We start from the raw sequence: 14,236 nt of genomic DNA, 5'->3' as shown, positions 1-14,236 counted from the left end.
GCTTCTTGTTCTGTCTTTTAACTAGTATGTTGGCATAAAGGAGGGGGCTCCCTCCTGAAATGGGCCAAAAAATAAGATAGACTTGTAGTTTAAAAAGAGGGGGAAAAGTGTCATCTGCTCTAGAAGCAAAAGACAAAGGCATACAGACCCCAGGGAAATACCCAGTTCCCACACAACCATGGGAGATACTGTCCAGCCCGGGTCCAGGCTCTCACCCCCTATTTCTTTGGTATTGTCAGAAGACAAGATTCAGTTCCTAGGTGCTGGTGGAAGAGGGAAAGTGGTTCCGGGGCTTCCTACAAGTACTGAGTGAACAATTTGAGCTTAAAATTTTCCCTTTTTTAAATATTTAAAAATAAACAATCAAAACTCCATCCTGTGCTATACACAGCCCTTTTGACTCCCTGACATTGATCTGAGGAAAGAAGAGAAGGGGTGTCAACATTGGAAGGGCCTCCTCACTTTCTTCCGCAGCTTCGGTTTGGCTTCTCCCTTGGGTACTGTGCTGTTGGGCTTAGAGGCTGCAGTGGCCCCAGGGCCAGGCTGAGGAGCTGCAAAGAAGTTCCCATTGGGCATCTGGCCTGGGGGTACTTGAAAGATCCGGCTCAAGAAATCCTGAAAGTCAGCAGGAGGGGCATCTGGGGTTGTTCTCTGCCGCCCACTGGTGCCTGGAATCCGAGAACCAAATGAGATGTGATAGGGGACTCTGTGGGTATCTGGGGAGATTCCCACACGCTGGCATCCAGCCCATTCTGTGATATCATACACCTTTCCATCCATCAGTGCAAAATAGGTGATCTTGAGGCCCAACATGCTTGACTCTGCCCAAAAGTCTCCTTCCTCAGCAGGATGCAGTTTATTACACTCAGCACAGTATCTGGCACTCTTAGGTTCCCGGTCCATTTCAAACCTCCTATGCTTTCCCTGGCATCGGCTGCACATCATAGTATTCATTGCTTCTTTGAGGTCATCCTGCAGCTTGGACAGAAACTCATTCACTATATAAATAATAGTGAAAGGGAAAATAAGGGAAGGGAGAAGAAATGTGTGGGAAATATCAGAAAGGGAGACAGAACGTAAAGACTGCTAACTCTGGGAAACGAACTAGGGGTGGTAGAAGGGGAGGAGGGCGGGGGGTGGGAGTGAATGGGTGACGGGCACTGGGTATTATTCTGTATGTTAGTAAATTGAACACCAATAAAAAAAAAAAAAAAACAGAAAAAAAAAAAAAAAAAAAAAAGAAACTCATTCACTGACCGGCTCAGCTCATTCTCTGCCATTCGTTTCATTTCATATTCCTTCTGCCTTTCAGGGTTGCTGACAATGTCCCAAGCTGCCCGTAAAACCTTGAAGGCCTCTTCAGCCCGGGGATGATGATTTTTGTCAGGATGAACCATCACTGCCAGCTGCCTATAGGCCTTCTTCAGTTCAACATCTGATGCTGTGGCTTCAACCCCCAACACATGGAAAGGGTTTAGCTCATCCTCAGGAACCCCAGCCATGGTCAAGAGTCGAGCCACTTCCTCTTCAGGCTGGCAGTAGCGACCACCAGCTACAGGTGCATTCCCCTGCCTGTTAGTCCTTGGCTTGACCCAAGGCAACTCCAGCCAACCCCACTGAAACATTTTTACCAACTGCTGCCATGGCCTGCTATCTCTTAACAGAATCAGGCAACGCTGCAAGGTGGGGAAATCCAACCAAGAAAAGAGCCAAGTAGCTTTACCCCTCCAGCCTAACCGGTCACCCAGTCCCACCAGAAACCGCCAGCCCAACTGTAGACAGCCCAACAAGAGGGCCAGAGCCAGGAGCAGCAAAGCACCCTGTAGCCTAAGAAAACAGGTGAACAGCCCTGCTCCATAGCAACATCCTTGGCTCAGAAATTGGAACATCACCTGGGCCCAGCTCCCCAGCCACCCTGCCCAGACTCCCAACCAGACTCGAAAAAGGTCCAGATCACTGCCTTTCAGCTGCCTGCATGCATAGATGAGATGGCCACAAGTTTCCACGTACTCTCCCACCAATACCAGCAGTTCAATCAGCCACCAGAAGCCTGCCTGTCCAAGCTGACATAGTTCCTCTGCTCCCCATAATCCGAGGCCTCTGCGCTTATCTGCCTGACTTCGTTTCCGGCCCAGCCGATGTCGGCCAGGGGACCTGGGATCTCTGCGTCCACCGTCCCGAGTATCCTCCTTGGCCAGAATGCGGTGCCGCTGTCTCCGGGGTGGAGGTTTCTTCCCACTGGGCACACGTGAAAAATCACTGGGGAACTTGAGAGGTTCCTCATCATCATATTCCTCTTCCAACTCTTCATCTTCCCCCAAAACTGGAGAGGTACAATGATGGCAAAAGTTGCTAGGAGAGCTATCTCCTCCCTCAGAGTAAGGCCCTTCAGGGATTCCAGGGGTTCCCTGGCAGTTGCAAGCAGACGGAATGGAAAGAAAAGAAGGGTTCCCATCCTCCTGGTACCCGGCCTCATTCTCTCTTGAGAGTTCCTGGTCCACTCCTGACTCTTCTTCTGAAGATGCCTCACTCTGATCGGGGTCCTCTCCATCCCTAGGGGGTCCAGGACCCCTTGGGGGGCCATGGCTTGGATCCGACCAGTGGGCTGGGTTTGGGGGCTGTGTGTACTTGGGACTAGAGTGCTCTGTGAGGCAGCGGGTACCACTGGGAGCAGGCCCCGCTGAGTCCCTGAGTCCTGAGAATGAAAGTATTTCAGGGTCCACAGAGGATCCTCAAGTCCTGAAGGAGGCAACACCACTGTGGTGGGCTCCACACAACCCTCTTTCTCCGGGGTGCTTCTGGGCCATGACCCCGGGGCTTCCTGAGGATTTTAGGTCACAGCCATCATGATGAGTTCTGATGCCTGAAGAGCGGTGGTAACTCCTCCCCCTCGAGCAGCTGGGCCAAGGGCCAGGGGGAGCTATGAGAGCAGCTCCCCAGGCTCCCGAGTCCCCACCCTTTGGAGGGATGAGGATGAAAAGTTGCCCAGAGGAACCTGGCTCCAGTTGATCTTTCTAAGCCAAAGTGGGAAGTAAGATGCCCACTGGGCTGCCTTCATCTGTTCGGCAGATCTCTCCAATAAAGCATGATCATTCACTACATATATATATATATAAAAGAAAACCTCCTCCAGGTTCCCGGGGCGGGGGGGTGGGGGCTGGAGAAGGTGCACTCCACTCATTTACAACGCCTTTTCCTGTCCCTTCCAGGCTGAGCCAAAGTGCTCTAGGGCTCCAGCAGCTATTCCACTGCTCACCTATTCATGTCAAGTCCCAAACTGCCTCTTACCTTACTTACACTCATATTTTACAGATGCAGTGCCAGCCAAGGATCAAAGCTTTCCAAATACCAAAAATCACACTAAAATGGCCTTTATTACAAGGAGTCCTGCTAGCTTCCTAGAAGTGAGATTTTCATTAGCTGAGGCGCTGTCACATTAAGCAGTCAGGATTTCAGGTCTGATGTAACCTTACTCAAGGAATGACATTTACAGGGCCCAAGAGAAACAAAGGGCTACAGGCAGGAAGGCACAGGTATTCTGCCCTCCCGCTGTCCTCTCCTAGACTTTAAATAATTGCCTTAATTCAGAAAATTGAAATATCACCCTGGAGATAACTCCTGTACCTCAGACTACATTTACCTTTCTAGTTATAGCAAGCTGTGGTTACTGAGTCCAGAGCTCAGCTTCAGGCTAGGACTTCAGGGATTACAGGGCAGCAGCCCAGCTTCCCCTGGGGGCCCACACCACCCCATGGCTGCTGAAGTACAGGCAGCCTTTGATTGGTTCTGGTCGATTCTTCCTTCTTTAAGTGACACTCTGAGAAGAGCATTCAGAAGCACAGAGAGCATAAAGGAAGACCTAGCACACTACTGCCCCTGAGATCAGGAGAGAAGGTATTCATGAAATGTGTGTCTGTTGTTCAGAATATGAACTATTTGGAAATGTTGTCCCTGTCCTTCCATAGAGTGGCCTCCATTGCAGAATGACACCCCTCTCTTTAGGTATTCTGGAAAATAATCCTGATGCTCTGATAGATCCAGTGCTTCCAGAGCTTCCCCTATTCTAACTTCCTTCACTCACTGACAGCCAAGGGAACAGGCTATGTGCTCTGTAAAGAGATGCTTGTGACAGGACTTCTCTTATTGGGATTACCTACCAAGTGTCTGGTCCTGATGGTGAAGACGGAACGCGTGGAGTTGCCTCCTCCAAGAAAAGCCAGGAGAATGGTAATATTTTCTCTGTGTTTCTGGTGGTCCTCCTATTTTTCTGCCTGGGATGCTCTCTGAATGTTTCAATTCTGCTGGTGTTTTGTTCTCCTCCATCTCCACCTCAGGATCTCTTCCATTGGTCCTAAAGCCTCAGGCTCCTGCTCCACACATTCCTTGTCCCTAAGCTAGAGGTGGGAACACCCCACTCCTTGGCAGACCATCTCCCTGGGTGAGACTCTGTATCTCCCTCTGTCCAAATGGTGCTTTTGTCCCAGCTGCCTTGGACACTTTCTCTCCCTCCCTGCTTCACCTGAAGACAGTGACACTTTAAAGTCTAGGCATCAATCTTCTCATGCTTCAGGATCCCAAAGCATTGAAAAAGACTGACGCCTGCAATGAAAGAGGACAGTCAGAAATACGGATCACACTATCAGAGCCACCTGTTTTCCTGCTTGCCCAGTACACAGTAGAAGCACAGTAGACTTCCTTTCCTTGATATTCAAGTCACCTGAGAACTAGTCACCATGAGACACTGTGAATAGTGTGAGAGAGGAGAGGAGAGGACAGCTCTGAGAATACTGCAGTGGATCAGTTTGTCTCAGGTCCCACCTGCTCCCAGTGCTGATATGCTTCTCCTCCACACAGATTTCACCTCATGCACCTAGGACCTAGGGTCTCTTTGCCACAGACCAGCTCATAGGATCCTAGAGCCACCGTGTCTAGCCTGACCTTCAGCACACAGCTTTCAAACATTTCTTCATTCCAAAGACAGCTTTAAACAGCCAGTGCGCAGGTAAGTTTTCCACACACCAAACACTCCCTCTTAATGGAAACTGGCTGTCAAATAGCTTCCTCTTTGGGCAAGATTGGGTGATCATAGCTCCAGCAGAGTTGTTCTCAACTTTGGGCTTCATCCTTAAGTCTGAAAAATGAATCTGTGATTTGCTATATTAGCAGCTCCATTGGAGAAGATGCTGATCTTAGTTAACCTCCTGAAAGCCACAAAATCATATACATACCCGATATCCTGCCATATAGCTTTGTAAGAGAAATTGAGCAAATATCCAGGTGTCCGATGAATGTGAAGTGTCCCAGGTGGCAAAATAATGATGCAGGTGTTCATCAAAGACACTGCTGAAATCCCCTCCTTTAACAGCTCCCAACCCTCCATCACCAGTCTCCCTACTTTCCCTCAATCCTCTCCTGCTCACAATCCATGGTCTGCATCTGGCATCGGTCTGGTAAAGCTCAGGATTAAATGAAGCCAATATCTTCCCTTCAGAAGGGTGACTGCAAGTGTTTTATTTTCATGCTTAATTGATCCAGGATGTAAATGCTAAGAATTGTCCCTGGTCACTAAAGAAATCTCAGGCATCGATTTGAAGTATTGTTCAAAAATGGTGATGGGGAGGAAGATTCCATTCTGTGAGCAACCTGAAAATCACATGAGAGAAGTAACTGGTGTCTTTGTTTATACATAATATGACCTATGTCAGGACAGAAAAGGATTTTGCACAACTACTACAGTGTTCTTCAGATGACAGCTTGAACCCCCTATGGGCACTGTAGCCCGGTGCCCCTTGTGAGTGTCAATGGAAGAAAGGAAGTGATTTTCAAGGTAGACATATCCATAAATATTTTGAAATACATGAGTCTTTGAAGAGAATGGCTTCCATTTATCATATCATTTTGTGTGGATTGCATAGATTCACCCAGAGTTTGCTCTCAGCAGTATCTGCAATTTTATCCATGCAGGATCCTCAAATGTAACTTCTCCAGCCAGTTATGCTTCACCATCACTGGAACAAAGCTAATGTCCTGCAGGCACGTAACAGTGAACATCTCACTATCTGTCCTGGCACACAGGTAACCTAGACTCAGGGCTAAGATGGACTGAGGTGGGACTAGTGGATTTGTTAATTGGATCAGCAGTTAGGCTTTCCTTAATGTAAGTTAGCACCTGGTCATACATTGCTGGCAAAGCCCAAAGGGTCAGAAGCAGGGTTCTCTGGGTCAGTGTGGTTAAATAGTTCTATGAAGACAGAAGCCTACTGTGGGATCAGACTGTGGACTGACAGACAAAAAAGAATGCTGATGACTTAGCTTTAAACATCCAAGTGAGGAGGGAATCTTCTCATAGGACAGTGACTCCCTATATAGTCCAAGAAGTTAGGGGTCAAAATGAATCTTAGTATCCTCATTTACCTAAATGGCTCACCATCTACTCCTCCTGGTTACACAGCTGAAATCTGGATAAAGGGATCCAAAAAACTTTGTTTAAAAGAAAATTATAATCCCTTTGCCTCTGACCCTAGAGGGGGCCATAGAGGAATAACATGTCCACAATAAGAACACAAGCACATTCTTGCAATGGTGGCCACAGCACCCATGGATTCTATCAGTATGAGAGCAGGAGAGACAGGATGGAAGCAGCATGAGCTGGTGAGGTCTGTGCAGATGATAACAACCTTGAAATTCAGCAGCTGTGGCTTCCAATCTTCATGAGTGGAGGGCCTGGCAACAGGGCAGACAGCCATGTCCACAGTGCTGCCTCCAGGTGCCAGTGCCATGAGGGCTCATGGAGGAAGTGATGAGACTGTGCTGAGTGTGGTCAAGAGGTCTCTGAGATACACAGGAGATGCCTCAATTGGACAGAAATTGGAGAGGTCATCAGAAGCTAATGGGTGGGACAGAGCCCGAGATATGCCAGTTTGTGACTGTGCTTGTCCAGTTGTGGCTCTGTTCTCATGGAGCTCACAATGGGGAGGGGAAAACCCAGATAGATGTCCCCCATAAGCCAGACACAGAATCAGACCATCACATAAAGCACCTGAGAGCAGGTGGCCCCGTGATTTGAACAGAGAGCTGGGAGTTCAAGGAGGGAGAAGTGGGGTCAGGCTATAAGGAATTGAGCAGGGCTATAGGTGACATTGGAAGGCCCATGAGAGTCTGCATCTCTGGAATTAAGAGGAGAACATATAGAGGAGAAGGTGAGCAAAGACACAGAAACAGACCTTTCTGGTCAAAAACAGCCAAAATGGCCAAAAGTTTAAGGGCAGATGAGGAAGAATTTTAAGGTCCAGGTAAGAAAAGTGTTCCTCATGATGTGGACTAAGCCTAGACATTGGATTGTAATTAGAAAAAAATAATGGCATTTATTTCCTTCTTCTACTTATTGTAACATGACATTGCAAATATCCCTTAATATGAGACTTCTCACAGGTATAAAAATTCCCTCTCCAATCTTATAGAACTACTTTGAAACAATTGAGATAGTCATTAAGAAAGTGTATTTAATAAAGTCTTATTTTACTTAAATGCTTGTTATGAAGTAGAGAACAGTGACACATTATGACTTCCATGGTCCCAGGTACTTTTGCCTTCATAGACCCCTTTCCATAAAAAATATTATAATTTATATTATTGCAGCAGTTTTAAAAATGGATACAATACAGATTGTATTATATTCACTTTTTCTTCTGATCTTAAAAGAAATTTATTATTTTTTTAAAGATTTTATTTATTTATGCATGATAGTCACAGAGAGAGAGAGAGAGAGAGGCAGAGACACAGGCAGAGGGAGAAGCAGGCTCCATGCACCGGGAGCCTGACGTGGGATTCGATCCCGGGTCTCCAGGATCGCGCCCTGGGCCAAAGGCAGGCGCCAAACCGCTGAGCCACCCAGGGATCCCGAAATTTATTATTTTTAATCAGGCATGTAAGATAGGCGCCTACTTTGCCTAATGGATGTCAGCTCTGGTAAGGAGACATTGGATGATTTTTGAACACAAAATTATCATTCAGAAATTGAAAAGAGAAGGTTTTGAAGATCCCTGCAGATACATGCAGAATTTTTAGGTTTTTAAACGCTAGGAAGAATGCAATAGAATCTTAATGCACGGATGGGAGGTGAACCAGCGAGACTCATTTTTCCAGGTAAATGCCTATGGAAGAAGAAGAAGATTCTCTGAACTATGCAAACACTGTGAACCAGATCAGTAATAACCAAACAAGATAAAAATTCTTCCTGATAGACAGTGAGGGCAGCCTTGAGATGTCCGCACAGAGTATAGGGAAGCAGGGAAGCATGTATGGTAAGAGGAGTGATGACGTGAAGGAGAGGGATCTCATCACTATTTCTCTATTACTCCAGGGAAACCCCCTCCACAAATGGCCTGGAGGAACCACAGCACCATCACGGAGTTCATTCTCCTTGGGCTGTCCGACGACCCCTACATCGAAGCTCTGCTCTTTGTGTTCTTCCTGGGGATCTACCTCCTGACTATGATGGGGAACCTGATGATGCTGCTGGTGATCAGGGCTGATTCTCGCCTCCACACTCCCATGTACTTCTTCCTGAGTAACCTGTCCTTCCTAGACCTCTGCTTCTCTTCTGTCACTGTGCCCAAGCTCCTGAAGGACCTTCTGTCTGAGAAGAGAACCATCTCAGTGGAGGGCTGCCTCACCCAGGTGTTCTTTGTGTTTATCACTGCAGGGACCGAAGCCTTTCTGCTCTCAGTGATGGCCTATGACCGCTATGCTGCCATCTGCCACCCACTGCTCTATGGCCAGGTGATGAGCACCCAGTTCTGTGTGAAGCTCGTGTTGATCTCATGGGGTCTGGCCTGCCTGAATTCGGTTGTGATTGTGTTCTTGGCTATTAACCTGGACTTCTGTGAGGCCCAAACCATACATCATTACATCTGTGAGCTGCCCTCCCTCTTCCCTCTCTCTTGCTCAGATATTTCTATCAATGTTGACATCTTGATCTGCTCCATCTTACTGCATGGCCTTGGGACCTTCCTCCCAATCTTCTTCTCCTATGCCCGTATTGTCTCCACCATCCTGAGCATCAGCTCTACCTCAGGCAGAAGCAAGACCTTCTCCACCTGCTCTTCCCACCTCATTGCAGTGACTCTGTTCTTTGGCTCAGGTTTGATTCGCTACCTTATGCCCACCTCCGGTTCCTCCCTGGATTTGCTCTCCTCCTTGCAGTACAGTGCAGTCACACCCTTGCTGAATCCCCTCATCTACAGCCTAAAGAATAAAGAAGTGAAGGCAGCTGTGAGAAGGACACTAGGAAAATACCTACACTCTTAGGTAGTTGACAAGGATAGAGTATGTAGCAGATGAGTTTGCTTTGCCAACTGCTTGAACTTAAAGTACAATTCTGGACTGCTAGCTGGAAGAGAGCCCTATACTATCATCTCTTTGGTTATATTGACAATAAAAAATAAAATTGTATCTACTTTAGCTCTGTGGATATAAAGTTCTATGTTTTCTTCTGATATTTTACACCATCAGCACTATTTCCTTCGTATAGCTCACAGATGTTTTATCTCCTGAATTAATCATACTGTACTTTATCTTGTCATCCTTATTAATTTTGTCTAATGGATCTTCTTCATTAAGGATTTTATTAATTTGATTGTCCTTCATAACATATGGACAATTTTTACTTCTCTTATCATTCTAAACTAGTCTTAAATTAGTATATATGAATTTCAACTCTAAAAACAAAAGATGTTGACACCACCCATCAAAGATTATAAATTAAGTTTACTTTAACAATCCCTTTTCCCTCTGTCATTTCAACCTCCTTCCCCAGTTGTTTTATTTTGTTTTATTTTTTACACTCTGGGATTCTTCTCCCTGGATATTATCAACACATTTTTATCTTTACATTAGGTGCTGTTGAATCAATTAAATTCTGGATTTCAATCATAGCCTATAGTTTTTTAGTCTTCATTCTACATCTAAGTTTATTTACTATTCACTGACTTCTCTTTCATAGCACATTCCCCTATATACCTCCTTTTGCACAGCAGAGCATAATGGTTAAGTTCATAGCCTTAGAAGCCTAGTTGTCTGTGTTCATACCATAAGCTTTATGATCCTGTCTAATTGCTAACCTACTCTGTGCTTCAGTTTTCTATATATAAAATTGGGATAACAATAGTATCTACATTGCATAGTTAGCATGAGGATTAATGAAATGAGAGATTGAGCACTAGAACACTAACAGACACCTTTAAATGTCCTGATCATAATGCATGAGTTCTTCATTCCATTCTGCTTTGATTTTGTTGTAATATGCACTTATCTAGATTTCTTTTAAGAAATAGGTATTACAAAATATTCCAAGACCTTATATACCTGAAAATCTCTTTATATTAGGGGCACCTGGGTGGCTCAGTCAGTTAAGTGTCTGGCTCTTGCTTTCAGCTCAGTTCATGATCTCAGGGTCTTGAGATAAAGCTCTGAGTGCTCCACACTCAGTGTGGAGCCTGCATGGGATTCTCTCTCTCCCTCTCTGTCTGCCCCCCTACTCTGCTCAAATACATTCTGTTTCTCGGCCAAAAAAAAAAATTATGATTGTCTCTTTATTTTGACTCTACATATGAATGAAAATTTGCCTTGTTACGGAGTTTTGGGGTCCCCACTTTTTCCTCTGTACATTTTACACACTGTCATCTGGTATCTAATGTTCATCAGAAATGTAAAGACAGAGTGACATTCTTGCACAAACAAAAGATAGGAAACAAAATAGCACAGAGTGCACAAAAACAGTAGGAAAAAAGTTTTTCTGAAGAACATTGCAGAAGACTTCAATAATAAGCACATACTATAACAATAATGGAAATACAAACTTGTCAAATTGAAAGGGAAAGACTTAAAGATTGGATTATAAAAGCCATATGTTATATACAAAACAAAGACTTCAAAAATAAAGACTTTAGGGCAGCCCTGGTGGCTCAGCGGTTTAGTACTGCCTTTGGCTCAGGGCCTGACCCTGGAGACCAGGGATCGAGTCCCATGTCGGGCTCCCTGCATGGAGCCTGCTTCTCCCTCTGCCTGTGTCTCTGCCTCTCTCTCTCTCTGTGTGTGTCTCTCATGAATAAATAAATAAATAATCTTTAAAAAAATTTTTTTAAGTTGTTAGCAGATTTATTTTTTTGATTTATTTAAGTTTATTTTATTTTCATTTATTTATTTTAATAATAAATTTATTTTTTATTGGTGTTCAATTTGCCAACATACAGAATAACACCCAGTACTCATCCCGTCAAGTGCCCCTCTCAGTGCCCGTCACCCATTCACCCCCACCCCCCACCCTCCTCCCCTTCCACCACCCCTAGTTCGTTTCCCAGAGTTAGGAGTCTTTATGTTCTGTCTCCCTTTCTGATATTTCCCACACATTTCTTCTCCCTTCCCTTATATTCCCTTTCACTATTATTTATATTCTCCAAACGAATGAGAACATATAATGTTTGTCCTTCTCCAATTGACTCATTTCACTCAACATACTACCCTCCAGTTCCATCTACGTTGAAGCAAATGGTGGGTATTTGTCGTTTCTAATGGCTGAGGAATATTCCATCGTATACATAAACCACATCTTCTTTATCCATTCATCTTTTGATGGACACTGAGGCTCCTTCCACAGTTTGGCTATTGTGGACATTGCTGCTAGAAACATCGGGATGCAGGTGTCCCGGCGTTTCATTGCATCTGAATCTTTGTGGTAAATCCCCAACAGTGCAATTGCTGGGTCGTAGGACAGGTCTATTTTTAACTCTTTGAGGAACCTCCACACAGTTTTCCAGAGTGGCTGCACCAGTTCACATTCCCACCAACAGTGTAAGAGGGTTCCCTTTTCTCTGCATCCTCTCCAACATTTGTGGTTTCCTGCCTTGTTAATTTTCCCCATTCTCACTGGTGTGAGGTGGTATCTCATCATGGTTTTGATTTGTATTTCCCTGATGGCAAGTGATGCGGAGCATTTTCTCATGTGTGTGTTGGCCATGTCTATGTCTTCCTCTGTGAGATTTCTGTTCATGTCTAGTTTCCAAGATCTATAAAGAACTTATTAAACTCAACACCAAAGAAACAAACAATCCAATCATGAAATGGGCAAAAAAAAATTTTTTAAATAAAGAATTTATAATGGATAAACTTGTGAAATCACTATGCTGTATACCTGAAACAAATGTAAATATTGTGTGTCAACTATGCTAAAAAACCCATTATCTTAAACAATAAAAAATTATAATTAAAATTAACATTATAATGGGTAGCTCAGTCAGTTGAGCATCCATCTCCTGATTTTAGCTCAGGTCATGATCTTAGGGCCATCAGACTGAGGCCCAGGTCAGGCTCCACGTTCAACAGGAAGTCTGCTTGAGTTGTCAAGGCCTCACTGTCAGTAGAAAGTAGTTGTCAAGGCCTCACTGTCAGTCAGAATTGAATTTGAAGCAAAAAAAAAAATTAGTCGAAGAATCTAGTACAGTAGTCAGTAGTCAAGCATGTAGTAAATGCTCAATAAGTATGTGCTGACTGAATGAATATTGCTCTCAAATTTAGAAGGGTACAACCACAGTGATATCTGTAAGTCACAAAGAAGACAAAATGACTGTGAACCTTAAGTGCTCAAGTCACACAGCATAAAATACTGTAGAAAATAACAAGGGAAAGTAACAAATTTATAATGATTGTGGAAGATTTTTCTTTTTTTCCACATATTTATGGATACTTTTTAATCAAATCAATGAGGCCTAAATGGGCATGCTAACACTTTCATGAAAGAAAAAGAAAAAATCAAATGCCTTTGGTGAATATTTATGCTGTATCCAATAGTCTTAAACCAACATGTTATTAAATAAAGAATATTTTCAGAGACATACTACCTAATGGAGACATTATTATGTATCATTGATAAGATGAAATAATTTTTTAATGTTTTACTTAAATTCAATTTAGGTAACATATACTGTTTTATTAGATTCAGACCTAGAACTTAGTGATTCATCAGTTGCATATAATACACCCTGTGCTCATCACAAGTGTCCTCTTTGATGCCCATCACCCAGTTACCCCATCTCCACCCCCATCCCTTCCAACAATCCTCAGTATGTTTCTTAGAGTTAAGAGCCCCTTATGGTTTGCCTCCTTTTCTGTTTTCATCTCATTTTATTTTTCCTTCCCTTCCCCTATGTTCATATGTTTTGGTTCTTAAATTCCACATATGAGTGAAATCATATGGTATTTGTCTTTCTCTGATTTACTTCACTTAGCAGAATACCTCTAGTTCCATCCATGTCATTGCAAATGCCAAGATTCCATTCCTTTTGATGGCTGAATAATATTGTGGAAGACTTTTATACAGATTTTAGAGTCCTTAATAAACTAAATAGTCAAAACAGAGACAATGGCAAGGAAAATATGGGTGATATAATTAATAATATTCTAATAAGACTAAATCTAACTAAATATCTATCCTGCACTATAAAATTTCAGAAGGTAAAGGTTGAATAAAATAAGAAATGGATTGACCAGGAAGCAGCATGAGGGAACGTTCTAAGCTCTCAAAAACAAAACTAAAGAAAAGAAGAATCCCTCCCTTTAGTGCTGGAGCATGCCACCCACCCTGCTTTCTGAAATATCTTGGGACACTGTGGTAGCAATGTGAATGAACCAAAATTTTATCTCAAATAGACCCTATTTGCTCAAACATATAACATCTGTGAGACCTCTAATAAGTTATTTAATTTCTGTGAGTTTCTTTTATCTCTAAAATGAGTGTAATCATATCTATCTTCTGTGTATTTTATAAGGACTCAGTGATATTATGTAGAGACCTAAGCACATATCTATTATTCCTAGAACTATATATAATCCAAACATATAGATACACTGAGACAAATTTATTTTTATTTTTTTATTTTTATTTTTTAATAATAAATTTATTTTTTATTGGTGTTCAATTTGCCAACATACAGAATAACACCCAGTACTCATCTTGTCAAGTGCCCCCCTCAGTGCCCGTAACCCATTCACCCCCACCCTCCACTCTCCTCCCCTAGTTCGTTTCCCAGAGTTAGGAGTCTTTATGTTCTGTCTCCCTTTCTGATATTTCCTACCCATTTCTTCTCCCTTCCCTTTTATTCCCTTTCACTATTATTTATATTCCCCAAATGAATGAGAACATTTTGACAGCACATGTCAGAAGACAGACAGAGACAGAAAA

At 43.5% G+C, this 14,236-nt stretch overlaps 2 protein-coding genes across 2 annotated transcripts; one reads left to right on the top strand and one right to left on the bottom strand.

Moving 5' to 3' along the window:
* Positions 1-324: 324 nt before the first annotated feature.
* LOC112678265 (dnaJ homolog subfamily C member 14-like) lies at positions 325-2,880 on the bottom strand. Its single transcript, XM_049102880.1, is given in 3 exon segments — positions 325-990; position 1,092; positions 1,246-2,880. Coding segments are annotated over 3 exon segments (2,115 nt in total). The 5' UTR covers positions 2,808-2,880; the 3' UTR covers positions 325-438.
* A 5,499-nt stretch (positions 2,881-8,379) lies between these two features.
* On the top strand, positions 8,380-9,309 carry LOC112678151 (olfactory receptor 8S1-like). The gene has a single exon (XM_025477256.1). The coding sequence runs from the start codon at positions 8,380-8,382 to the stop codon at positions 9,307-9,309; it is 930 nt and encodes a 309-aa protein (XP_025333041.1).
* Positions 9,310-14,236: the final 4,927 nt, after the last annotated feature.

Source organism: Canis lupus, chromosome 27 (genome assembly GCF_003254725.2).
Source record: "Canis lupus dingo isolate Sandy chromosome 27, ASM325472v2, whole genome shotgun sequence".
In the NCBI taxonomy this organism is placed as follows: Eukaryota; Metazoa; Chordata; class Mammalia; order Carnivora; family Canidae; genus Canis; species Canis lupus.
The sequence above is the reverse complement of the archived record's forward strand: the minus strand, read 5'-3'. Positions and strand labels throughout refer to the sequence as shown.

What these genes read in the sequence shown, in the direction of transcription:
- LOC112678151 (XM_025477256.1), top strand. Translation starts at nt 8,380, where the DNA reads ATGGCCTGGAGGAACCACAGCACCATCACGGAGTTCATTCTCCTTGGG.